Source organism: Quercus lobata, chromosome 12 (genome assembly GCF_001633185.2).
Source record: "Quercus lobata isolate SW786 chromosome 12, ValleyOak3.0 Primary Assembly, whole genome shotgun sequence".
Lineage (NCBI taxonomy): Eukaryota > Viridiplantae > Streptophyta > Magnoliopsida > Fagales > Fagaceae > Quercus > Quercus lobata.
Genome location: NC_044915.1, coordinates 40,824,466 through 40,847,217, shown reverse-complemented (window position 1 = coordinate 40,847,217; position 22,752 = coordinate 40,824,466). Strand labels below are relative to the sequence as shown.

Here is a 22,752-nt window from a genome sequence, read left to right as displayed (position 1 = left end):
AAAAAAAAAAAACTCTTAAACTTCTCATTGAAAAAAAAAAAATTGTTTTCTTTCCAATAAAGCCCATTCCATTGCCTCAAATTTATCCCAATTTTGGAGGGAATAGGAATTTTGGTTTTAGGGAATTCCCTCTTAATCATTCAAATAATTTTCATTTTTATTTCAGCAATAATTTTTCAGTTTCAACAAAATAAGCGGTATCTAAACACACTCTTAGTGTGCATTTGCCAAGCAATGATTTTGCATTTTGCATTTTTTTACTGGGTTCCATGGCATTGTTCACAGACCAACCAAGTACTGAAAAATACAGCAATAAGTAGTAAATCCTAGGTCGTATTGAAAAACGCAACAATAAGTAGTAAATCCTAAGTCCCACGACATTATTCATTGTTTAATAATTATTTTATTACAATATTTTTAGCAATAAATTTTCACTTTTCAACAAAATAAGCGATATCCAAACATACCCTTAAACACCCAAATACTGAGGGATTTTGCAGATTAGCACAATAAGGGAAAAAATATAATAAGTTAACATACTGTCAAAAGAATTCTGGAAACTAGCATCTTGAGTTTTAAAAACTCGAGATCGATGACGAAAATCGAGGCTTTCAAACTCGAGTTTTACTGCTGCCGTGGAGCAATTTAGCCACATAGATCTTGAGTCTATAAGACTCAAGTTCTAAAAAGCAAAACCAAGTCTTCCAAACTTGATTTTTGTCAGACTTGAAGAAGAACGCAACGTCGAAGAAGACGATCTAGTTAGAGATCCACAACGTTGAAGAAGACGATCTGGAGTTGGGTGGGTGATTTGGTTGGAGAAGAATGCTGGTGGACGATCTAATCTTCAGAGTCTTCATCAACGATGAAGAACGAACATATGCGAGGAAGAAGAAGAAGAAAGGAAAAATAAAATGGTGGAACTCGAGTCTTAAAAACTCAAGTTCCACGTGGATCTTTTTTCCACATCATCTCTTACAACTTACAAATCGAGATTCAACAACTCGAGTTTTATCTTGAAACTCGAGTTTAGACACTTGAGATGCTAGTTTTTCAGATTATTTTGAAACGTGACAACTAACAAATTTTTTTTGATATTTAAGGTTAATTGGAAAAAAAATTCCCCAAATACCGTTCCATGTCATTTATTCTCTCTCAAACAAACAGATGGCAAAGTTGTTTTTGGCCCAATCCAAACGTCTCTGACTGACCTATTTTTTTGCCCCAATCCCATCCCTACGGACCATACCTTCTACTCTATCTCGCTCTCTCTTTCTCTCTCTCTCTCTCTCTCTCACACAGCCCCTCGACCTGGAAATCTGGGTACGTTTCCCTCTCTGAATTCTTCTATTCCCAGGGATTTTGTTTTCCCTTTTTTTCATTTCCCCATGCTTGTTTTCTCTAATCGGGAAAACCTTTGTTTGTGGATCTCTGCTGAAAACATTTTCACCATCGCCACTAAACTGCACTACACTCTCCGTTTTGCTCGTTTATGTGCTTTAGTAATTAGTATACACTTCTTGATGTTTTTTATATTATCTTATACATGATTGCATTTTAGGTTTAAGTAAACTAAATTTACAACTGCCATATGATGTTTGGGAAATTGCGCAAGGGCTTTGAGTTCCCATTTATGTATCACTGGGGACTAATGAGAATAATTTTATTTCTTTATCCCATCTGATGGCAAAAAAAAAATTTCATAACCCTAGTCGTGTCTTGTCGAATTGAAAATTATAAGCCGAGGGATTCATTATTTTTAAGTAATCATAAGTGGAAAAATTTTGGGTTTTATTATGCTTGTTTGTATTAGCTAATATCATAAACTCTTGTGTATTGAAAACCAATATAAGTTTGTTGTGATTGATTATATCTTTATATATGGTTTTGGCTAATTTGGATAGTTTGGATGCAGCTTAGTTTAGTGATGTGGAGATTGGTTGTGCGTTTTGGTTGCTCAAGTTTTTGATTTATATGTTGAATGATATTAATAAAGAATTCTTGTTTGCGCCACGAGCCTTGTAGCTCAACTGACATTTGTGTGTTTGTATATAAAATTCTTGCTTGCACAACAGAAAGTCTGAGTGCTCTTTAACCTCTTGGTAAAAAGTATAATTTGCAAGCAACTGTGCATTGTCTATAGGCAGCAAATTTCGCTTTCAGTTACCACTGGTCGTTAAAATTGCACCAAATTTTCCAAAAAGATGGGAAGCAAAGCATTGCTTATGCTAAAAGGAGTGTCGAGTATAGCACCAAAGAACCAAATCTTCAACTTCAACTGTAAAAGCAGCAGAAGCAGCAACTCCAGCTTCAGCTTCTCAAAAGTAGTTATTAATCACGACAAGAACAATAAGGTCCGAAGATGCTCAACAACTATAACCCAGTCCTCTCTTGAACCTCCCAATGTGTCCCGTTTGGCTGAAACTGCCCGAATCTCTCTCACCCCAAATGAGGTATACACTATTGATTGATGACTATAAGACTATTTTTTATAATATATGTAAATATTTATTATTTTTTCCCCTTGTTCATTTTATTGCAGGTTGAAGAATTTGCTCCAAAAATACGACAGGTCATAGATTGGTATGCTTGGTTTGCTCTCTCATTCTCTATTTTTTTTGTTCTTTTGGTTTACCTCATTTTTCTGATGATTTTCGACTTGGCAGGTTTGGACAACTTCAAGATGTTGATCTTCATAGTATTGAGCCTTCCATCAGAGCAGGTGCATGAAAGCCCTTGTTATAACTCATATATCTTGATAATGGGATCAAACCATATGCATATTTTGATTGTTTTCTAAGAGAATGCCTTCCCCTTTTAGCTGGCTTATTAATTGCTGGAGTGTTATGAGAACAGTTCTTTCTTCAAGGATTTTGATGGTAGGATAGATGCTTGCAGTTTGTCATTGAATCTGTATCACAAATACCCAAATTGTCTGCCATTTCTTATTCAATGTGCTTTTCAAGCAATAGAAAACTGCTGTTGATAAGGTAGTCCAACAAAAAGAATCTATATTGCATATTTGAGTAAACAATGACCTACCATAGCGTACCTATTCTAGAAAGTACAAAAGCTCAAGCAGTTATGTTATCTCATTCATGTGGTTTGCATTAAAAAGCTTTCACTTTTGTTGGATCTGGTAGAGGTAAGATGTGAAGAAGATCAGGATGTCGGGCCTGCAGTGATGGCAACTGCAGTATCCTAGAATTTCCCTCCTGCTTTTCTCTTTTTGATAAGTGGAGAACTTTCCTCTTTACAGTTTTATAACAAAAAAGTCCCAATCCTACTTTCTTTTATGGATCCTGCTCATGCATCTTCTCAGTGAAGTTGTACATGTCGTTTCAAAGAATCACTATGGTGATTCCTTGATGATATATCCTGCTGTCAAATTTTTATACAAAATTCTCAGGGGTGGGGAAGTAGGGTGATAGACTGGCAAGTGTTTATCATACAATATGATTTGATTTATTTTCACCATCTGCAGATACTGAAGACAGCAATTTGCGTGATGATATTCCTGAAACATTTGAGAATAGGTAAGATGGTTTGTTCTCTTTCCTGTAGTGGAGAGGTGAGTGGGCGAATTTCCAATGCAATTAATATTTAAATTTTTCCTCAACAGGGAGTCCATGATTGCTGCTGTTCCTAGCTATGAAGAACCATATATTAAAGTTCCCAAAGTCTTGAACAAGGAGTAACATTATTCAGGTAACTTGTTTCGTCAATGTTGAGATTCATGAAAAAGGCTTATGTACTTTTTTTTTTTTCTATTGTAATTTCAAATGGTTTAATTCATACTGTTGGGCATTTCATGTGATTCTTAGAATCCTATGAATTTAAATTGCCCAAAGTTGCCAATGAGCTTTAGCTCAAATGGCATCTCCTCTCCTAAGAGCAAGGTGGAGGGTGATGTGGGGGGTCATAAAAACTAGGTGTGTGTAAGCTATCTTAAAAAAAAAAAAAAAAAAAAAAATGCAGAGTTGGAGTTGTGTCATGTTCTGTTTTCTGTAGGTGGTTATCATGGGAACTTTTGGTATGTACCATATTGGTAACAAAACTAGTACGGGGATCCCTTTGTTCTGTACCGTTTCAAATTCTGATGACTCTGGATTCCTTGGGTGGTTGACACATTGAAGGCTGCTGCTATCTCAGGTTCAATGTGTGTTGGATTTGTTAGCAAACAAGTCATGTATGCTGCTATTAATAGTCAATCAAATGCAAACAGGTGATCACCATCCAGATGTTTTTTGAAGACTTTTGAGTCGCCAAAAATATCAATTTATTTGCTCAATTCTTGAAAGGGTTATGTCACAGGCAACTAGGCTACTTCTGTATGGGGCCAAAAAAAATCTGCATCTCTAATGATGAAAATACTAGTCTAAGACATTTCCACTTTGCAGGTATCAGATGGTGTACTTTGAGAAAGGAGGAAACCCAATCGAATGCATCTTGTACGCCAAGAAAGTGCTATAGAAAAATCATATATTAGGTCTTCAATAACCGAACTTTCATTTTAATTGGGTTTTTGCTATAGTCATGTTTCGCTGCTCCTCCTCTCCCCACCCCCCCCCCCCTCTTTTCTTTTCTATATTACATTTCTGTAGAATTTTTGGAGATATAAACAATGATTCTAGAATAATGGATCAAGATCCTCTAGAATTTTTAGAAAACTCTACCTATAAGAATGAATGGAAGGAAAGCAATTACAGTAAAAAAAAAAAAAAAAAAAATCAAGGCAATTACAATTTTGTTGTATTATAAATTTGAATTAAATCTTTGTTATTTAAAATATATTATTTTCTTACATTAATTAATAAGATAATACATTATTTTCCTAATTTATTGTCATTATTAAGTGTTCTTTTAATTTGCTGGAATTTATGTGATGAATCATGAAGCAATTTTGAAATATTCAAAGGTGGACAACAAAGAATCCTACTGTAGTATTAACGATGCCCAATCTCCTCGATCTTCAAGTAAAAGAAATCGTTAACATGAATAATTTCTTATGTTTATCTTCATTTCTTTTATTTGGTAAAAAGGATTACATTAGAGGATAGTAGCGGTACAATATCGTCTTGAAATGTCAAAAGAAAGCAAAGGAACCAGGGTATCTAGAGGTTCCAAATTAACAAGTTCAGGGCTACACACCGATTCTGGCCAACGTGTCAGCAGTTCAGCACGTGATATGCAAAAAAAAAAAGGCATCGCTTTCAAATAAGCACTTTTAGTGGCCTGCTTAGACAATATAAATAATGATAAAGACATATTGCTTATATAGTGTAAATTACTAATCTGGCCCTAACTACAGTGTAATGTCCAATTTGTTCCCTCAACCTTAAGTTCTGTCAACCTTAAATCTCTTCTTTTAAATTTTAACAAAATTTTTAGTTAATATGATAAAAATATTGTACAAGCTGAAAGGTTATCGTAGAAAATGTGAATTTCAAAATTAATTCAGTTTTAACCACTAATTTCAATAAAATTTAAAAGTAGAGGCGTGCAAGGATGAAATTGATTTTTTTTAAAAAAAATTTTGAAAAGAAGGATGAAATTGACTTAATTTTAAAAGTTAAGATCAAATTCACACGACTAATAATTGAGAGACCAAGTTAAACCTTGAGGGACCCAATTAGTAATTTACCCAAGTATATATAGGCATAATCAAACTTTTACCAGGTTTCGAATTCCATGCACTGAACATTACTAATCATTCGATAAGTAGACTATATGAGAAAACGTAGGGAATGGTATACGGTCACTGAATGAATAAAGGACATGTGTACTGCAATTATAGTTACATTAGGGACAAATTTTGTGCCACAAATCTAAAAGGGACACAACTTTTGTGCCACAACTCTAAGGTGATAGAGCAAGTGATTGACCACTCACATACTTGAACACTTCACAAGTTGTGACAAATGGTGAGATAGTAAAAGAACTGTTTACATTGTATAAAAACTGTATACATTATGGGGGAAAAAGGACTGCGTATAGCCCACACTGTTTACAGGTGATTACAATAACAAAAACAAATCTATCTTTCTCCTATCATTTTCTTTCTTTTTCCTTTTTCTACTTTCTCTAAGCTCTATGTCAATCACTCACCTACTCAAACATACAAAATACCTATGACAACAAAAATGCATGTTAATGTAGAAATGCCATCTTGTGAAAACCCAAGTTATGAGTGCCAGAACATGTCAAAATTATTACTATACAATGATCGGTCCTGAATCTCCAGATTTGCCACATGCCAGTTGATTAGTCTGGACTGGAAGAATTTACACAAAACCAGTCCAGCAGGAAAAATCCACCATTCACTTTCATCCCTGCGCGCACAACCACCATTAATAATCACAGTTAGTTCAGTGTTTTGTCAATGGCACTACTTCCTAACAATAAAACGAATATTTTTTCAAAGCTAAAATTCCCTCACATGCCAACATTCCAAGGTTGAAAGTTCAGATGTTCTCTATCTGGTGGTGATGGTGATGGTGATGGAGCATTATGGTGAAAATATCCACAAAGAAATGCAATCACCTGAAAGAAAATAAGGTAATTACATTTTAACTCATTAAAAGAAGAGTGACAGTCAATTTCAAACTGAAAAATAATGTCTATTTCAACCAAAACTCCACTAAAGATTTCAAGATTTATGTTCTTCACACACTTTTTTCAGCTACCAAAATACGTATAATGTAAGTTCCTCAGCCTATTTGTTCATTGGGCGAAAGCAGACTAATCAGGGCTCAAGAATAAGTAGAATCAGCAGATATTGCAACTTACTACATTAATCAAGGATGTAATGTTCCACAAGGCGTAAACACGTGCAAGACCTGCAGAACGTCTAGGTCCATGACTGAACAGAGCATTGATTCCGGCAGGAAATGGGAGAAGAACACCGAGGGGTAAAATAAACAAAACCAGGAAGACATCTAATAGTGAAAATGAATACAACTGGAGCAAAGTAAGCAACACTAAGCTAAAATCTCCTAAAAGTAGCATAGAGATTACTAAACCGACAAGATCCTGCAATCAGACCAAAAAGGAAAAAGAAATTTGTTGAGAGAGAGGAGTGAGAAGTAATCAAAACTTCAAGTGAATGTTAACCAATAAAATGCCATAATCAACTCATTATACCTGGTGTCCAACAGGTTTAGTATTATGAAGTATAAAAGAGAGAAGATAAAATATTTCTCTCTTTTCTTCAATTTCTTGTACACTGTTAGCATCTAAAATGCTGCCAAATATCCTTCTTCGCCTCATTAAACTTTCATTGCTTCCATGTGCTTGGTTTAATTGTGTTTCTTCTCTCAGATGACTGGATGGAGGATTTTCTCTGTAAGTGTTTTTCGCACCGTAGGCCAGGGGAGAAAGAAAAACAAGTCAAACTCAATTCAATTACTACCATGTATATGTATGTTCACATGTTGGTCAGCATGTACAAGAGAGTGATGTACACCAATTCACCTCCCTTATCTATCCTAAATCTGCTCAAAAACACAGCATAAGACTTCAGATTGCTATATTTGACGTTGTGTGTGTTTCTGCTGATAGGCCTGGTGAGCCTGTGCATGTTCATAGCACTTAAGTAATAAGGTGCATGTGTCTATTCTTTCACCTACACCTCTTCTGATCCTAATACTTGCATTCATGTTTCTTTTTATTATGTATGTCTGATATTATGTTCTCTAAACCTTCAACTTCAATGACACTTGTAAATTTGATACATTTTGTGTCATCATCTCATCCACAGAAGCACGACATAACATTAACACCCACTCAATTTTGGCAAGATTTCACCACACAACTAACAGTTCTATGTATAATGAAAATGAAATAGAAAGAAGCGAATGTGACCACATATTGGTTAACATAGGTTATCAATCACAAAACACTACAGAGCATTACCGTGATTGTTGCTCAGTTCGTACTGCTCCACCAATATATCCAACGGATACAGGATCATTTTCTTCTTCTATAGCATACACCAAAAGTCCATACTGAAAATAACCACAAGCTGTAGCCTGAAACCAAGCAAGATCAACGTGTATACCATGGACCACCAAAGCAGGATTGGCATGAGTTTCAAGCCATTTGAGAACAGGTTGAAATGTTACTCTTAGTCGACTACGACGAACTAAGCGCAGCTGTGCATTCAATCCAGCCACTAATCGATACCATTTGGTAGGTGGGACTGACTGCAGGCCAGAAGCATAACAATTAGCAAATTCTATAAGAGCTACATCTTAGAAGAGATCGATTTAGCACCCCTCCCCCACAGATCTCATCTCTCTCTCTCCCTCTTATGTGTAGGTGTATGTTCATGTGTTTGTTTGTGTGTGTCTTTCTCTAAACTTGCTTGTGTTTTGTGCGCATTGATCATTTTTTACTATGAGTCCCTGTATGAATTAACAAACCTGACTCATAAGGCTTGTGAGAATATTATCACTGTGAAGTGAGAAAGGGGCCATGTAACTTCCATCTCCTCCAAAAGGTAATAACATAGGAAATCTTTGGTGTAGGCGTGGAGGAAGATCAGTTCTCTTTTCATCCCCACCAAGGAAGAAGTCCACATATGCTAGCATTAAATCAGAAGTTGCAGCTACCTACAGAAACACATGAAAACATACCCAAGCTTAAAAACCAATTAAATTTCACTGGGACCACATTGCATTTTCCATAATGCGAGAGATTAGATTTCGCAGAGGATTACACACTGAAAACCAATTTGTGCTGAATGGTAAGTCCAAATCCCATCTATAGTGAATGAATATGCACTCAACTATCACGTAAAGAGAAAGTTAGATGTGATTTATATTTCTTAACAAATTTAACTACCGGCACAAAAAAAGTGGGGATTGTAATTGGATAGAAGGATAAGAACATTAGACATTGTTAAGAATAAATAGTCAATTATAAAATCAAAGGCAAACATACAATCTAATGTCAATAAATTAGACCTCGATTTGGATCCTAGTATGAAATGCCTAACATAACACTCTATTATTAGTTCTCATAAGCATTAATTTCCTTTCAGTAGGAAAAATTAAATGCCACAAAACCCTTGACATGCTCTATTCATGTCACTTTATACAGGAAAATAGCTTCTTTTTTTTTTTAAAATCATAGTCGCATCAGAGTAATAACTGAGCTAGTAAATAAATCAGATATTGTACACCCCCCCAAAGCCAGGTCATTCTCCAGGTCTCAAATAACACTTCGAACCCCAATGTCTACCCCTCTTTTTCATTTTTTCTATACATTTCAGTGTGTTCTTCCCACCAATTCCACCCCCAGAGTATACCAAAAAATAACCTTCACACCCACTTTGGTAGAGTAGTATCTACAGCATTGAATGCTCAGCCAGAGCACAAATGGTAGAATCTTGGATAATTTATGCAAGCATATCATAGACGTAGGGGTGCATCGCCTAAAAAAACTTAATAACTCATTAATCATTTAAAATGCATCACATGCAACATAAAGTATCATAGTCTAATGAAGTCACGACAAAAAACCAGAACTTGTGCAAAAGCAAACCTTGATCCCTTCATAGAGAGCACGTGAACGGCAAGAACGTAAGCAAGCATGATCGTACTCTGATCTAACAAACTCACGCAATCGTTGCAATTTCAATCTCCGGCGCCACTGTTGCCATGACCATGCAAGAGGATATGCTAGAACAGAAAGAATGCTGTATACTGCCCCCTCCCACCATTGATAGGCAGCTATAGCATTGATCTCATCTACAAACGTATTAAATGCACCCTCATATCTGCCAAATTAGAAAGATTAAGAGGAAAGACTTCTAATCAAATATAATTAAATTAACAAAGAGATAATAACAATGAAATTCATAAAGGGGCAACTGAAGTAATCAGGAAAAGAATGATCCAATTTAACTTACACAATCTCTTTTATTTGTTCTGGAGGAGTATGAGGTAGATGCCAAGGTTCGCTGAAAGTATTAGGACCCATGAAATACATTCTATGCACATGACTCTGGGACTCTTCAGCTCTGTTTGTTTCCAAAACCTAGTATATCAATAGCACCTTGTTACATCCGATATCATGGGTGGAGACAGAGCAAAACTTACAAAAGCTGTATGTGAAGACTTCTTTTCTTGTACAAAAATCAGTATGAAAAAGACAATTTTATAATGCAAGATTGTTCAAAGCAACCTCATTCAATGACTCCAGAAAAGGGAAGGAGTGATCTATTTGAGAGCCATGTTGAGTAGGAGCTGGTCCTGGTAATTCATCTACCCCAACAAATTTCATTCTCGCGGCACTGAGCACCAGAGCTAACAGAACGAGGAGAACAATAAGAAGAAGACCAAATAACCAAGGCCCACCAAATGTATAAATCAACTCTTCAAGAGCTGTATAACAATTTGGCATGTGATATCTGTCTGAAATGCATCTGTAAGGACAAGGAGTTTCAGCTATACCTCCTGTTAAAGAGGACAAGTTGAGAATCCATACATTAATTCCAGAACTTCCAATTATTTTTTGGAATAAGAAACAACAAGGATATAAAGTAAATGAAACTACAGATAAGAAATAATTCCCCCTCCAAGACAAAAAGGATGAAAATCAATAAGAACTGACAATACTTCAAGGGAATATGTTCCTTTATCTCTTATGATAGAAGAAAAATTAGCCACCAATAACATAGAAGTACCTCGGACAGCAATGTATTCAGCACGATGGGGAAGCTCTTGAGCAGGACAATGATGACAAAGTGCTCTATCAGATCCCGTAACATTCTTATAAGTGCCAGCTGGACATTCCTGAAGATAAAAAAACAATACAAATACAAATACAAGTTTCATAATTGAAAAATTATATGATGGAATAAGCAGTGATGCATACTAAACTACAAATTTAGAGAGAGAGAGAGAGAGAGGTCCATAACTTGCACACTATGATGCTCTGCATTTTCTACTATCATTTCTAGTTGTAATTTGTTTAGTTCATGATTGTAATTGTATCCCACAAAATAAAAAGTCACGTAAAGATAATAATAAAAAAATGAAAAAGAAGTCCATTTATTTATGGTAGCTTGAAGTTGACGAATATACATTTTTTATGTTATGAAATCTGTGTGCAGATATACAAACTCAAACTAAGAAATGCTGAACAAATGAAACAGTGTGCAAACACAAAGGAAATTAATATATCTTAAAGTTATCATATTGCAGACCTACCTCACAAAATATACCATATAGTCCTTTTGGGCAAGCTTTTGCAGTCAATGTCCCATTTTCTCCAGCACCACCTTGGTGTGCACCTTTCCCTCCACTAACCATTACAGAAAACATCAATATGCTACCAGAAGACTAGCTAAATTCAGTGATGATATTATTAAATGAAGTAATATAAAATTTAAAACATGCCAGCATTGAATCTGCCATATCAAATAATCTTTCATTGAATGAACAAGCTCATTATGAACCAATAAGTTCTTTCTTTTCACAAAATAGAAAAACCCATAGAATTCACAACATATAGAAATATGTAGCATTCGCATAAAAATTGACTATGTCTGAACCTTGCATGGATACTTCCTTCCACTGTAGCAATGGGCTGGTACACATCTCCAGTGGGGATGTCAGACCAATGAAAGTGAATCCTTCCACCACCTCCTCCACCAGCCCCAGTGGGACTACTGAATCCCCCAACACTTGAAAGGATAGCAGCCTCACCAAGTGCTATTGTTTGCAAAAACAGAAGAATAGTTCCACCAGACCCACCTCCAGGACCTCCATTTGAACTATTTGCAACAGCATAATTTGCCTTTCCACTAGTTTCTTCAGAATCCTCTCCATCAGCACTCACTGAGCCTTCAATTGACAAACTTGACAAGGGATGCTCAAATGAACCCATTACTGCTCAGAAAAAAAAAAAGGTGTGAATATGGAGGATATGAAACTAAAGGAATAGCAACTGTCAACTCAAATAAGGTTTGCATATGATAAACTACCACTAATACCCGACAGGAAAAGGTGAATTTAATCACTTAACCATTATTTTCTTTTACACCCCCCCCCCCCCCTCACATATGGGCCTAGATTCCCCCTCAAAAGTGGCGCTCAAATGGAATTTTTAATTTTTAAATGGAAGGTAGGTGCAGCAGGGTTCGAACTCATGACTACATGCTTTAATACAATGATAAACAACCACTAATCTCAAAAGCTTAAGATGATAGGAAATGGTGAATTTAATCACTTACCATTGTTTTCTAACAGCATATAACAGAAACAGAGCCGGCTTCCATTTATACAAGAAAGGAATTATTATATCTTTTTTTTTTACAAGTAATAAAACACATTTTAAAAAATGTTGAAAAAAGAACACAACCCTGGTACATATGAAAGTGTACAAGAGAAACACCCAAAAACAACTAGCATTCTTAAATTCTAAATAATAAAAGTCCAACATTGAATTATTAAATCATAATGAAACAACAAAAATAAAAGAATGATAAGTGATAAAAAAAAACTGATATATATATATATATATAAACCTTAGTAATAAATAGCCAGATAAATTATAATAAAAAAATAGGTATTACACCATAAAAGTTACAAATTTGATATTAAAAATAGGCATTCTTAAATTCTAAGAGAAAATAAAACAGCAACAAGGCAATTATTAAATCATAATAAAAATTAAAGAATGATAAGTGATGGAAAAAATATCTTATTAATACACAGCCAGATAAATTATAATTAAAAGCAGGTATTACACTATAAATGTTACAAATATAAAGTACATGACTTCAAAAGATATTATAAAAAGAGGCAAAGAGAAAAAAAGGTGCCCATGAATGGCACCATCCACCTTCCCTCAAATTTGACTACAATGATTGCAGATACATATAACAAGTAAATTTAATTTTCCTTAGAGATCCTTATCAACATCTTCCACCATTTTATAGCAAAATAGTGACAAGATGATGTACTATTGACCCACCTATGATACCACCACCTGCAGTTGAATTAGCTAAGCTTTCATCTCCACTTCCACTACCAAGTTCACAAGGCAAATTTGCATTCCCATATGAAATACCACCCTCAACACAACTACCATTGTAACATCCAGTCCCGCCTTTACCACCATGCCCACCACCACTGCCAACACCATTGCTCAGAACACGTCCCCTGCCCACACCACCTGTGCAGCCTGTACATACACAAACATGAACTCCACTTAAGTATATGATTTCTTCCAAAGAAATCAAAATATGTGTTGTTTTGTTTTCTACAGAACATTTAAACTGTGACATAATTGTGTGTATCAACCTGGGTGTTTGTAAGGCAGAATGAAAGAAAGAATAAAGGGGGGGGGGGGGGGGGAGCAAGTGAGAGAAACTAAAGTGGAGGAAGCATGACTACTGAATCAATCACTCATGGGCATAATAAAATCACTAGTAAAGGGGAAAAAATACCCATCCCAGATGCACTTATTATTCCAGAAGACTGTACAGATATAGTTCTTGCTCTATGGAAATGAACAACAGAACCTTTTATAAGGCCTTCAACAGTTATATCCTCAACTCGGCATATCTGGAAAAGCAAATTGATAAAACTTCTAATAGATCCAGATTAATAATTTCAAATCCTACTACTGCACCAACTCAACTAAACAAACACCTGAAGAGTGAAGGACAGTGATGAGTTCACATTGCAATCTTCAGGCGGATGGTGTAGTTCAATAGGACAATCTTGGTTTTCACAATGGAGCTTTGGAGTCCTAACAGAGATTAAAATAAAAAAATTACGCTGTAAATAGAACATTAGAAAATTTCAAGCAAGTGATGATACAGCTAGATCCAATCTTACACAACAGCTGTTGTTGCATTCTCCAAGGGACCACGCAAAACAGATCCCAGTCCAATCTGTCAAGCAAAAAAGAGAAATCAATTGGTAATCATATACACTAAAAAACACAAGAATTTCCTAACGTGCATATAGCATGTACAATCCTATAGCTCAGAGAAATCTGCAAATAATTATCATCAAACCAGACTTTTGTATAGCCAACTACTAAATGATGAAGATAAGGAACATAATATCATTATTATGTTGTGGAAGCAAGACCATATAAATAGATAAAGACAGTTGAGCTTAACAGTACTAAGAGAGCCAACCACGAACCATCCAATGCCTGCCCCCCCCCCCCCCCCCAAAAAAAAAAAAAAGGCCTGATTACTAAAAACTCACTGATAACTATGATCTTCCCCTAGGATTTTAAGCAATCCGGGAGGCAATGAACTTACAGCTTGTTTGGGAGGGGAATAAAAGGGGATGGAATGGAAAGAAAAGAAATTTTAAAGAAAATTCTTTTCATTCCCATGTTTGGCAGTTTATTCGGAAGGAAGGGAATGAATCAGGGGTTCCATTTTTTAATCCCTCTTAAGCCTTAATCCCAAAAATTAGGACGAATCATAGGGAATGAAGAAAGATACATATTAAGCTAATGGAAGTTGATAATTCACCAGTAATGTTCTACAGAAATTTTTTTTGTTGAGTACATCACAAGAAAACATTTTTTTTCTTATAAGCATCAAGCAAAACATGTCAGTAAAATAAGCTAGTTTTTTACTTTCTATAGCATTTACTGATAGCACAATGTGTATAGTTGTAACCTATTCTTCATAATAATTTTTTTTTGTAAATCTTAATTTAGGTAAAGTATGAGAAACAAAATGTGGACAAGACTTGACTGTACTGATTTAATATTACAGTGTTATATTTCTCATAAAATAAACCAATAAGAGCTTCACACAAAATAAATCTTTATTAGATCTTTCCATGCATAAAATAGAGTTGAAGGGGCCTCCACCCTCAGTCAGACTCAATGTAAGAGAATACATCATACAAATCACAATGTATGCATTTTAGAAAAAAGGTCTGGCACTTGACTGATATGAGCGTTTAAAAGGCATATACATTAACTGCACAATGTAGGTGATATATCCAATCTCCCCATGCCCCAACTTCAAATTATTGATAAAGAAACAGAGATGTAAATTTAGAAGCATTTTACAGTGCAAGGGTTGTGACCAGAAGGGATGTCTGAAATTTTGGATTAACTACCAGATGCCACAACTAGATTTCCTAACTTGCAAGTTTTTTTTTTTATAGTCTAGCAAATAGTTACTGTTAGATTAAACGATTAAATTCACCATTTCCTAACAACTTAAACTTTTGGGACAATAGGTAATTTATCTTGTTATTAGAACAAGAGGTCCTAGGTTCAAAACCTGTCTCCACCTTACCTACCATTAAAAAATTCCCATGTGTTAGGCCCACTTAATAAGAGCAATTTAGGCCTCACACATGAAGGGGAATGTTAGATTAAATGATTAGATTCACCAATTATTAATTGCTTAACCTTTTGGGACAATCGATAATTTATCAATTACAAGCAAATATGAAAAATAATCAAAGAAAAAATAACAAAACATTTATAATGGAACAGTTGCTCACATGAATACTATAAAATAGTGATAGAACCAGACGTTGGGCTTCAATTAAATTCCCCGGTCCTGATAAATTCAGTAGACCTTGTCCATGAACTCCCAGATTTGCATTAGAATGTATGACAGATGATTTCTGAAATGGAAAAGGCAGAAACATCATATATGAATACATTATAAGCAATATGTGCTATAGAAAATGCCAAAAATGGACAGTGACACACCTTGAGAACAATTAAATTACTAGCCTCAAGTAAGGATGTAGCCAGTATCACGTCTTCACCACCATCTATAATCATTGTGGAATTCCACATCAAGAATATTTTCACAGACATGCGTAGAGCCCCATACACCTTAAGGAAACAAACCCATGTTACCACATAACACAAGCACATAACAAAGTTAAAACATTAAACCTCAAATTGCATCAAACATTGTGGGAAAGCATAAAAAGAACGTACTGAACTGCTAGTTACCTTGATCTCAGAGTCACTCATCAACAGTTCTTCTGCCAATAACTCAAACTCTGATGAAGCATAATGTGCAAGCCCAAAGCTCAACTTTCCACCACACAGCAGACTTATCTGTCCTTCTACCTGATATAGTGCATCATCAGGAGATAATGGAATTAGATAGCCCATGTGAATCATGATTGCATTTTCAAAAGGATACAAAATAAACCAAACTTCAGTTCTTTTAAGATGAAGAAAACACTCAAAATCTCTTCTATATAGAAATTTGTGGTCAATGAAAATTTATTGTTCAAAATATTCTCGAGAGCTCCATACATGGAAAAGAATTCACAATTTTAATTATAACGAATTCTAAAAATACATCTCAATACATCCACATTCACACCGACTGACTCAGATAGACTCAATAAAATGTGGTTAGGAGTTAAAATGAATATACCAATCTCATAAAATCTAGATAACGATTAATATATATATATATATATATTCATACAGTAAGCACCAAAATTATGATCATGCTTAAGGTAAATATGCATAAACCAGTGGTTTCATAGTCACAATGGGCTAAGGTAAAGTTTGACGTCGGAGGATAGATCAAATGCAGATGGTCAAGGGAGAAAGAATAGGAATTTAGAGAAGAAAATTGCGCCGAATATAAAAATAGGCAATAAGAATCAGCACTTGGGGATTGCTTGGAATTAGCACCAAACAGAAAAACTTAGGAATCAACACCCAGCAATTGAAATTTTCCAATTCAAAAGTGCATTCCTCAATATCTGTCAAAAGAGCATTTGTCAACAATAAGTAAAAATAATTCAAAAAAAAAAAAAATCCCATATAATCCTCAACAACATAAAATTCAAAAGTGAAATCTAAAATAAATCTGAAATTCAAAAATAAAATCCAAGATTTCAGATAAGAAAAAAAAAAATATTGAAATAATTTTAGCTGTACTCCCAGCATTAAAGTTCCATTAAACAAGCACCCACCCCCCTAGTAAACAATTATATTTTAAACCAGCCTTTTTTTTAATTTCACACAATTATATCTAACTTCTCTTTAGATAGAGAGGGAGGTAACACAAAAGGTCTTTAAACTCCAAAAAAATATGAGTACATAGGGGCTGGCCAGAAAGTAAGAGCAAACCATGCATAGGAACAAGAGCTCTGCCAGTATAAATTATGCATCTGAATTTTACTAACCTGGACGCGACTCCAAAGTAATGGCACAGAAGCCCTGGCATTATTTTGAATATAAACATTTGTCCAGAGAGGCTGATTAGGAAACTCCAAAAGAAGTGTCTCCGTGTCTGTTGACATGTTGTGATTGCTAACAATAAGGCTCCGGGGAACAGCATCATATAAAGTCCCAGCAGCACCTGCATTCTTTGGACAGCCAAAACTACTTCCTCCTGCAAATGATGCTTGCAGTTGCTAAATAATTCCACATATTGACATAAGATTTAATCAGAGGATATGTAATTTGCTTTTCCTAAGAATAAAACAAATATTTGATAACCATCTGATATCAAGATAGTAACTTAGTACCCATCAATGCTGATCAACATAGACACCTGACCAGACAACTGATAAATGAAGAGTGTTCCAGAAATGGAAAACATTAAGGGAAAAAAACAAAATAATGTGAAGAAGACAAGCAAATTCATGGTAAAAAGCAATTAGAACCCAGTAAATGAGATTTCAAAATGAAATAGGCTCATGGGTTTCTCTGTTTTCTTTTTTTCTTTTTCTTTTTTATTGATAGGCAACTACAACTCATCCTCCACCACTTGATTACAGAGAAAATTTCATATGATCCAACCTATAAGTAAAATAACACAGCTGAACATATACAAAAAGAAATTAAGGTTTTTCCCTTTCTCTCTTCAATAAATGTCTTCAATTACTTATAATATTAAAATATATATATATATAAATATATTTTTAAAAGACTGCTTTCCATCAAGACTACAGTTTCTTCTACTTTTGTTTAAATTTTAAGCTCTTTACCAATTTTGTTAACAGCTCAATAAGCACACTTAAAGCTCAAAGCCCAAGGTGTAAGCACTTTGCTTTGTCAAAACAAAACTCATTTATTGAAGTGAGGCTCATGCATGCTTTTCCAGCATTTTTCTAAGAAGCAGAAAGCACGCTTTTTTAAAAAATTGTAAATCATTATCATTAATGGAAATGAGATGGAACATTGATTTATTATAAAAACACTATAGGTGTTGTCTTCCACACAAAAAAAAAAATGCCAACATATCAAGAGACACAAACAAGGACAATTTTCTATTCCGGTGCTTTTTGGTCTTTGCCTTTTTGATTCATTTGATCATATTCATCGATATTTTCTAAATTCAGTCTTATTTCTATCTTTGCTACAATATTTGGTTGTATTGCTGGATTTTCTTCTTAAACCTCTATAAGTGTCAATTTGCTTGAATCTCTTTAGCTGGATCATATCAGAACTTTTTCAGCTCTAAGTTTTTCTTGCTGCATCATTCTTTTTCTTTTTTGTTGTAATGTACTCATCCAGTGTACCATGTACATGAGGTTTCCCTTCAATGCTAATAATTACTTATCAAAAAAATATAAAAGGAGCTAACCATAGCCAAAGAACATAGTGAGTCTCACCATGCACAAAAATTTCTGGGTCATAATGCCTGCTGAAAACATTAACTGAAACTCTTCCACCACCGCCACCGCCATATCCATTACCTCCACAAGCACTTATCCTGCCACTGCCAGTCCTGCTCTTATGAAAGGAGAACACTTCAATTAAATAAGTATAAAAACCTGTATTTCCATTACTGAAATTTTTACAGATCTAAGTTAAGGTAGATGCAAATACAATCACACCCACATCTACAAGGACAGAATGGTAAGACTTAAACGGAATAATATGCTGTTGAATGTCTCCCCTAAAAAACAAAAATAAAATCTGAATTAATTTTATCCAGTGTGTGCACACGAATACATGCGTAGTAAGGCACACATGCATGCACCAATGCACGCACATAAAAATGGAATAATATGGATGCGTCTTCTGCTTAAAAAAAAAATCTACATTACATGTTATCTAAAACGCATGGTGCATGCCCACACAGGAACGAATGTGTTTATAGATACAAACCAGTGTGTTGCTAAAGTTGTGCCATTATAAAATCATTTTTAAAAAATTATTTAAAAAAAAAAAAAAGACATTAGACACATCTTCCCCCCAGAGCATAGCTACAAAGAAAATGCCCACTCAACTTTGAGAAAATGCTCATTTCAAGGAAGAAAGATTAAGGCCCCGTTTGGTGCACCCACTCAAACACATGTTTTCAGTTTTTAAACAACATTACACGTATTTTCACACACTTTTTCACCCACATGTATTTCCACACATGCTTTCAAACACATGTTTTTAGTTTTTAAGTGCATATACCAAACACCCCCTAAGTGTTTCTGTACCACCTACTTATCATATATTAATAGTTAAATCCTTTGTATGCTTTAACAATAAAAACTGGAGAAAAATATAAATTATAATTAACATTAAATGTAATCAATGTGATGATAGGCTATCATGGGAAAGTGATCAAGAAAAGTCTTTAAATTTTGATGATGCACAAACATTTTAGAACTTCTAAAAAGGAAACTTATAAAATAATAATTGGATAGAACAAGAATTTAATCATTCTAGCAGCAATTTTAAAATAATCGAAGTTCATGAATGTGAACAGAGCAGTAAAAGTCAAATTATATTAGGTATTAGCTTAATCTTCAATGTAATTTACATTAGGAACGCATGTCACATCAATGGAATTACCAGATTATGAAACCACAATATGAAGGGAAGGTGATAAGGAGAGAAGAAAAAGGCAAGGCAATAGGAGGAGTAAATAGATGCTAATGAAGTTATTGGAAGAAGAATATATATATATATATATATATAGGAAATTTCAAACGTCATTTAGAAAATAGACCCACACTCCCTACAACTCAAGCTCTGGTTGTGGAAAATAACAGTGAAACCATAATATAAAGGGAACTCACTTTTCCCTGGTAAAAAGTTGTCTCCTGCTCCTCTTCATAATTGAATTCTTATTCCCCACCAACATAGTTACAATACTAATTCTGCTTCAATATTGCCATTCATTTTCCTCTTCAAGGTAATTCTGGTTAGAAAATTAGACAAAAGATGATTTCCAATCTTGTTTCTCAAATTTAATCTAGCATGCATAACCTGACCGGAAAAGAAGAATGATATTTTAAAATGCATAAATAGTTAGAAACAGAAAGTTTAAACATTGGCCTCCTTCACCATTTAACTACAAACTTCGCCAGAAGAAAATACTAGAAGAATGCACATCAAGCCCACACACAAGATAAGGCTTAACGATGCCCAAATCATTAAAAAAATTAAAAATTAAAAAATCTCCCACTGAATGGTTATGCTAGTAACGTTTATGTATTGTCAATATATAACAAAAAGTTCAAAATTGCGAGGATAGCAACATAGGTGAAAATTTTGGGGCTCAAACCATGACACTCTGCAGAAAGCAGTGATAGGTAGCATCCATTTAAAATGCTAATTTTAAGTTTGGGCTAACATTGAAACTTCAGGAACTGCAACAATCTATGATATTTGAAGGGACTGTAAAACCAAAGCATCAAATCAAGTAATGCAAAATTTGCACCGAAACTTTACTCTTTACACTCCAGAAGAAAAAAAATACATCTTTTTATGCTAGATTACAAAATTTCAAACCAGATCGCGCACACAGACACACAAAAGGAAATAGCACATCAGAGTACCAGAATTAAATCCCAAAATTTTTTTTTTTTTTTTTTTTAAGTCACGGACTCACAGCAATTAATCTACAAAGTAAACGCAGATTCAGATATTTAATTTCTATAATTTCCTTTATTTTTTCTACTACTTTTCAACAATTGTAGGCCGCATCTTGGTTTCTGTTTTCTAATATAAAGTTTCGTATGGCTCTACTAAGATTTTTCCCTCCCCTCTCTCACCAACCCACTGGAGACAAAAACGAATCTCTATGAATAACCTAAAATTTTCCCTACCAACCAAATGATGCCAAACAAAACTCAATCAAATATCTAGTTTCCCTCTATTCCATCAACTACGAAAATAGAAGAAAAAAGCTAAAGACAGAAAGAGGAATCATCAGAGAGTTAAAAGAGTTTACATTTTATAAGCGATGATGTGAATACTGCCACCAGAGCCACCTCCACCTTTAGTTCCTCCGTCGCCGCCGTCGGCTAAAATACTTCCCTCCACAACAACAGTTCCCACGACATCCATACTCACCTTTCCGCCTCCCAATCCGCCGTACTCCGCCTCCTTGCTCGTCGTCCCGCCTCGGCTTCCGAAGCTGCACGGCTTCTGCAGCGAAGACCACGAGTAAGCGTCTCCGCCCCACACGTCTTCCGGCAGCTTTTTGTCGTCCAATAAGCAGCACGCGCCTCTCCCGCCGTGTCCTCCGCCCGCCCCGCTTACCCCTTGCGGCGTACCGCTCGTCTCCGACGGAGGCTTCCCCGCCAGTCCCGTCGTGTTCACCACCGAACCATTGAGGAAGCTCGCGTTATGCGATGCCAACTCGAACGCTCCGGTCACGATCGAAGAATTTGTGCCTAAACTAAAATTTCCAGTAATGTTCACAGTTATCGAACAACCGGGAGTCGGACAGTGAAACCTCACCCCAGGGAGGATGTAAAAATTTCCCTTCCCTGATATATACACGTCGCGAGTGAGGTTCAAATCGTTAGCTATCTGACACGTGGCGTCGAGGTCGCCGACGCCGTCTAGGTCATCGGTGCACGAAACCGACGGCGGGTGAGGTGGCGGAGGTGGCGGCGCCGGCGGCGAGTAGTCCTGGTGGAAGAGACTGAAATCGGAATCGGAATCGAAATCGGTAATCGAGAAATCATCGCCGTCGATTGCGGATGCTTGGACCAGGGGTAAAAAAGTAAAGAAGAGAATGGTGAAATGGAAAATAGGAGAGTTAAATCGAGCCATTCACTGGTGGAAAAAGTCATTAAAATGAAGGGCTGAGATTGTATCTTAGAGTTAGTAGCATTTCAAACCCTAGAAATTGCTCTGAGAGAAAAAAACTAAAAAAGCGGTTGAGGGAGCTAAGAGAGAATGAGAAGGAAGACAAAGTGTATGAACACAGAGAGAGAGAGCGAGAGAGAGAGAGAGCTTTATTTTAATATTTGGGAGGAGGAAGAAATTATCAGATAAGGTCAGAACATTGTGAACTTGAGGTTTTTGTAGAGTTTGATTGGTTGTTCGTTTCTGGTAGAGTACTGGATAGCGTGCTTGATTATTCAATCATTAAATAAAAACTGAAGTTGTTATAAAGAGCGTTGAATACACTCTCCTAATTAGGAAAGCTGATTATTAACTGTTAGCAGCTTTGGATTATAATTAGAAACTGATTTTATGAATCTGATTAGTGATTACTTGTTTGTGTTTATCTTCACGCGCCATTTGGAGCGTGAGTGAGGGAGTGGTGGCGCGGCGATAAACCAACTCGCTTAAATATTTTGGAACTGTAATCACCCGCGGGGGAAATACAATGTGTCACAGATGGAATGGTATTTCGCCAGCAATGACAGCCGACGGTAAACTTTATGTGTCTGTGAGATATGAGTGAGTCTTGCGGGTGATGGAGTCGTTTTCTTAACGGAATTACTGATGCTGACTGAACATTAAAAGGCGAAGAGGGGACACGTGTATCGTTGAAAAAGTGAAAACAGTGCAAGCTCACCT

At 35.5% G+C, this 22,752-nt stretch overlaps 2 protein-coding genes across 6 annotated transcripts; one reads left to right on the top strand and one right to left on the bottom strand.

Annotated features, from left to right (window-relative positions):
* The first annotated feature begins 1,223 nt into the window (after positions 1-1,223).
* On the top strand, positions 1,224-4,739 carry LOC115972463 (glutamyl-tRNA(Gln) amidotransferase subunit C, chloroplastic/mitochondrial). Of its 3 annotated transcripts, XR_004087482.1 has the most exons (8): positions 1,224-1,323; positions 2,144-2,453; positions 2,543-2,583; positions 2,667-2,722; positions 3,485-3,536; positions 3,623-3,708; positions 4,012-4,225; positions 4,401-4,739. XR_004087482.1 is itself a non-coding variant. In XM_031092758.1 (7 exons), exons 2-6 carry the CDS (start codon positions 2,205-2,207, stop codon positions 3,696-3,698), a joined length of 474 nt encoding a protein of 157 aa, XP_030948618.1. In that variant the 5' UTR covers positions 1,224-1,323; positions 2,144-2,204; the 3' UTR covers positions 3,699-3,708; positions 4,401-4,464. The 3 variants fall into 3 exon arrangements, 2 of the variants coding, with proteins under 2 accessions (XP_030948618.1, XP_030948617.1); XM_031092758.1 differs by lacking the exon at positions 4,012-4,225 and having other exon boundaries at positions 4,401-4,464; XM_031092757.1 differs by lacking the exon at positions 4,401-4,739 and having other exon boundaries at positions 4,012-4,332.
* Positions 4,740-5,783: 1,044 nt separating this feature from the next.
* Positions 5,784-22,228, bottom strand: LOC115971938. Of its 3 annotated transcripts, none has more exons than XM_031092049.1 (23): positions 21,167-21,255; positions 20,010-20,131; positions 18,603-18,718; positions 17,169-17,377; positions 15,970-16,089; positions 15,718-15,846; positions 15,504-15,629; positions 13,854-13,909; positions 13,665-13,764; positions 13,460-13,577; positions 12,985-13,194; positions 11,561-11,897; positions 11,217-11,310; positions 10,691-10,799; positions 10,189-10,460; positions 9,914-10,041; positions 9,547-9,781; positions 8,424-8,612; positions 7,915-8,204; positions 7,144-7,342; positions 6,790-7,032; positions 6,440-6,543; positions 5,784-6,332 (listed from the first exon to the last, which is right to left on the bottom strand). In XM_031092049.1, exons 2-23 carry the CDS (start codon positions 20,072-20,074, stop codon positions 6,185-6,187), a joined length of 3,597 nt encoding a protein of 1,198 aa, XP_030947909.1. In that variant the 5' UTR covers positions 20,075-20,131; positions 21,167-21,255; the 3' UTR covers positions 5,784-6,184. The 3 variants fall into 3 exon arrangements, with proteins under 3 accessions (XP_030947909.1, XP_030947910.1, XP_030947908.1); XM_031092050.1 differs by having other exon boundaries at positions 20,010-20,118; positions 21,167-21,241; XM_031092048.1 differs by lacking the exon at positions 20,010-20,131 and having other exon boundaries at positions 21,167-22,228.
* Positions 22,229-22,752: the final 524 nt, after the last annotated feature.

Bases quoted from the DNA above. Each gene is read 5' to 3' on its own strand.
- LOC115972463 (XM_031092758.1), top strand. From the start codon at position 2,205: ATGGGAAGCAAAGCATTGCTTATGCTAAAAGGAGTGTCGAGTATAGCA. The intron at 2,584-2,666 runs GTATGCTTGGTT...TCGACTTGGCAG, and splicing joins ATACGACAGGTCATAGATTG to GTTTGGACAACTTCAAGATG. The intron at 3,537-3,622 runs GTAAGATGGTTT...TTTCCTCAACAG, and splicing joins CCTGAAACATTTGAGAATAG to GGAGTCCATGATTGCTGCTG.
- LOC115971938 (XM_031092048.1), bottom strand. From the start codon at position 21,996: ATGGCTCGATTTAACTCTCCTATTTTCCATTTCACCATTCTCTTCTTT. The intron at 18,719-21,166 runs GTAAACTCTTTT...TCATAAGAGCAG, and splicing joins CACATCATCGCTTATAAAAT to GACTGGCAGTGGCAGGATAA. The intron at 11,311-11,560 runs GTTCAGACATAG...TGTAATGGTTAG, and splicing joins GAAGGAAGTATCCATGCAAG to TGGAGGGAAAGGTGCACACC.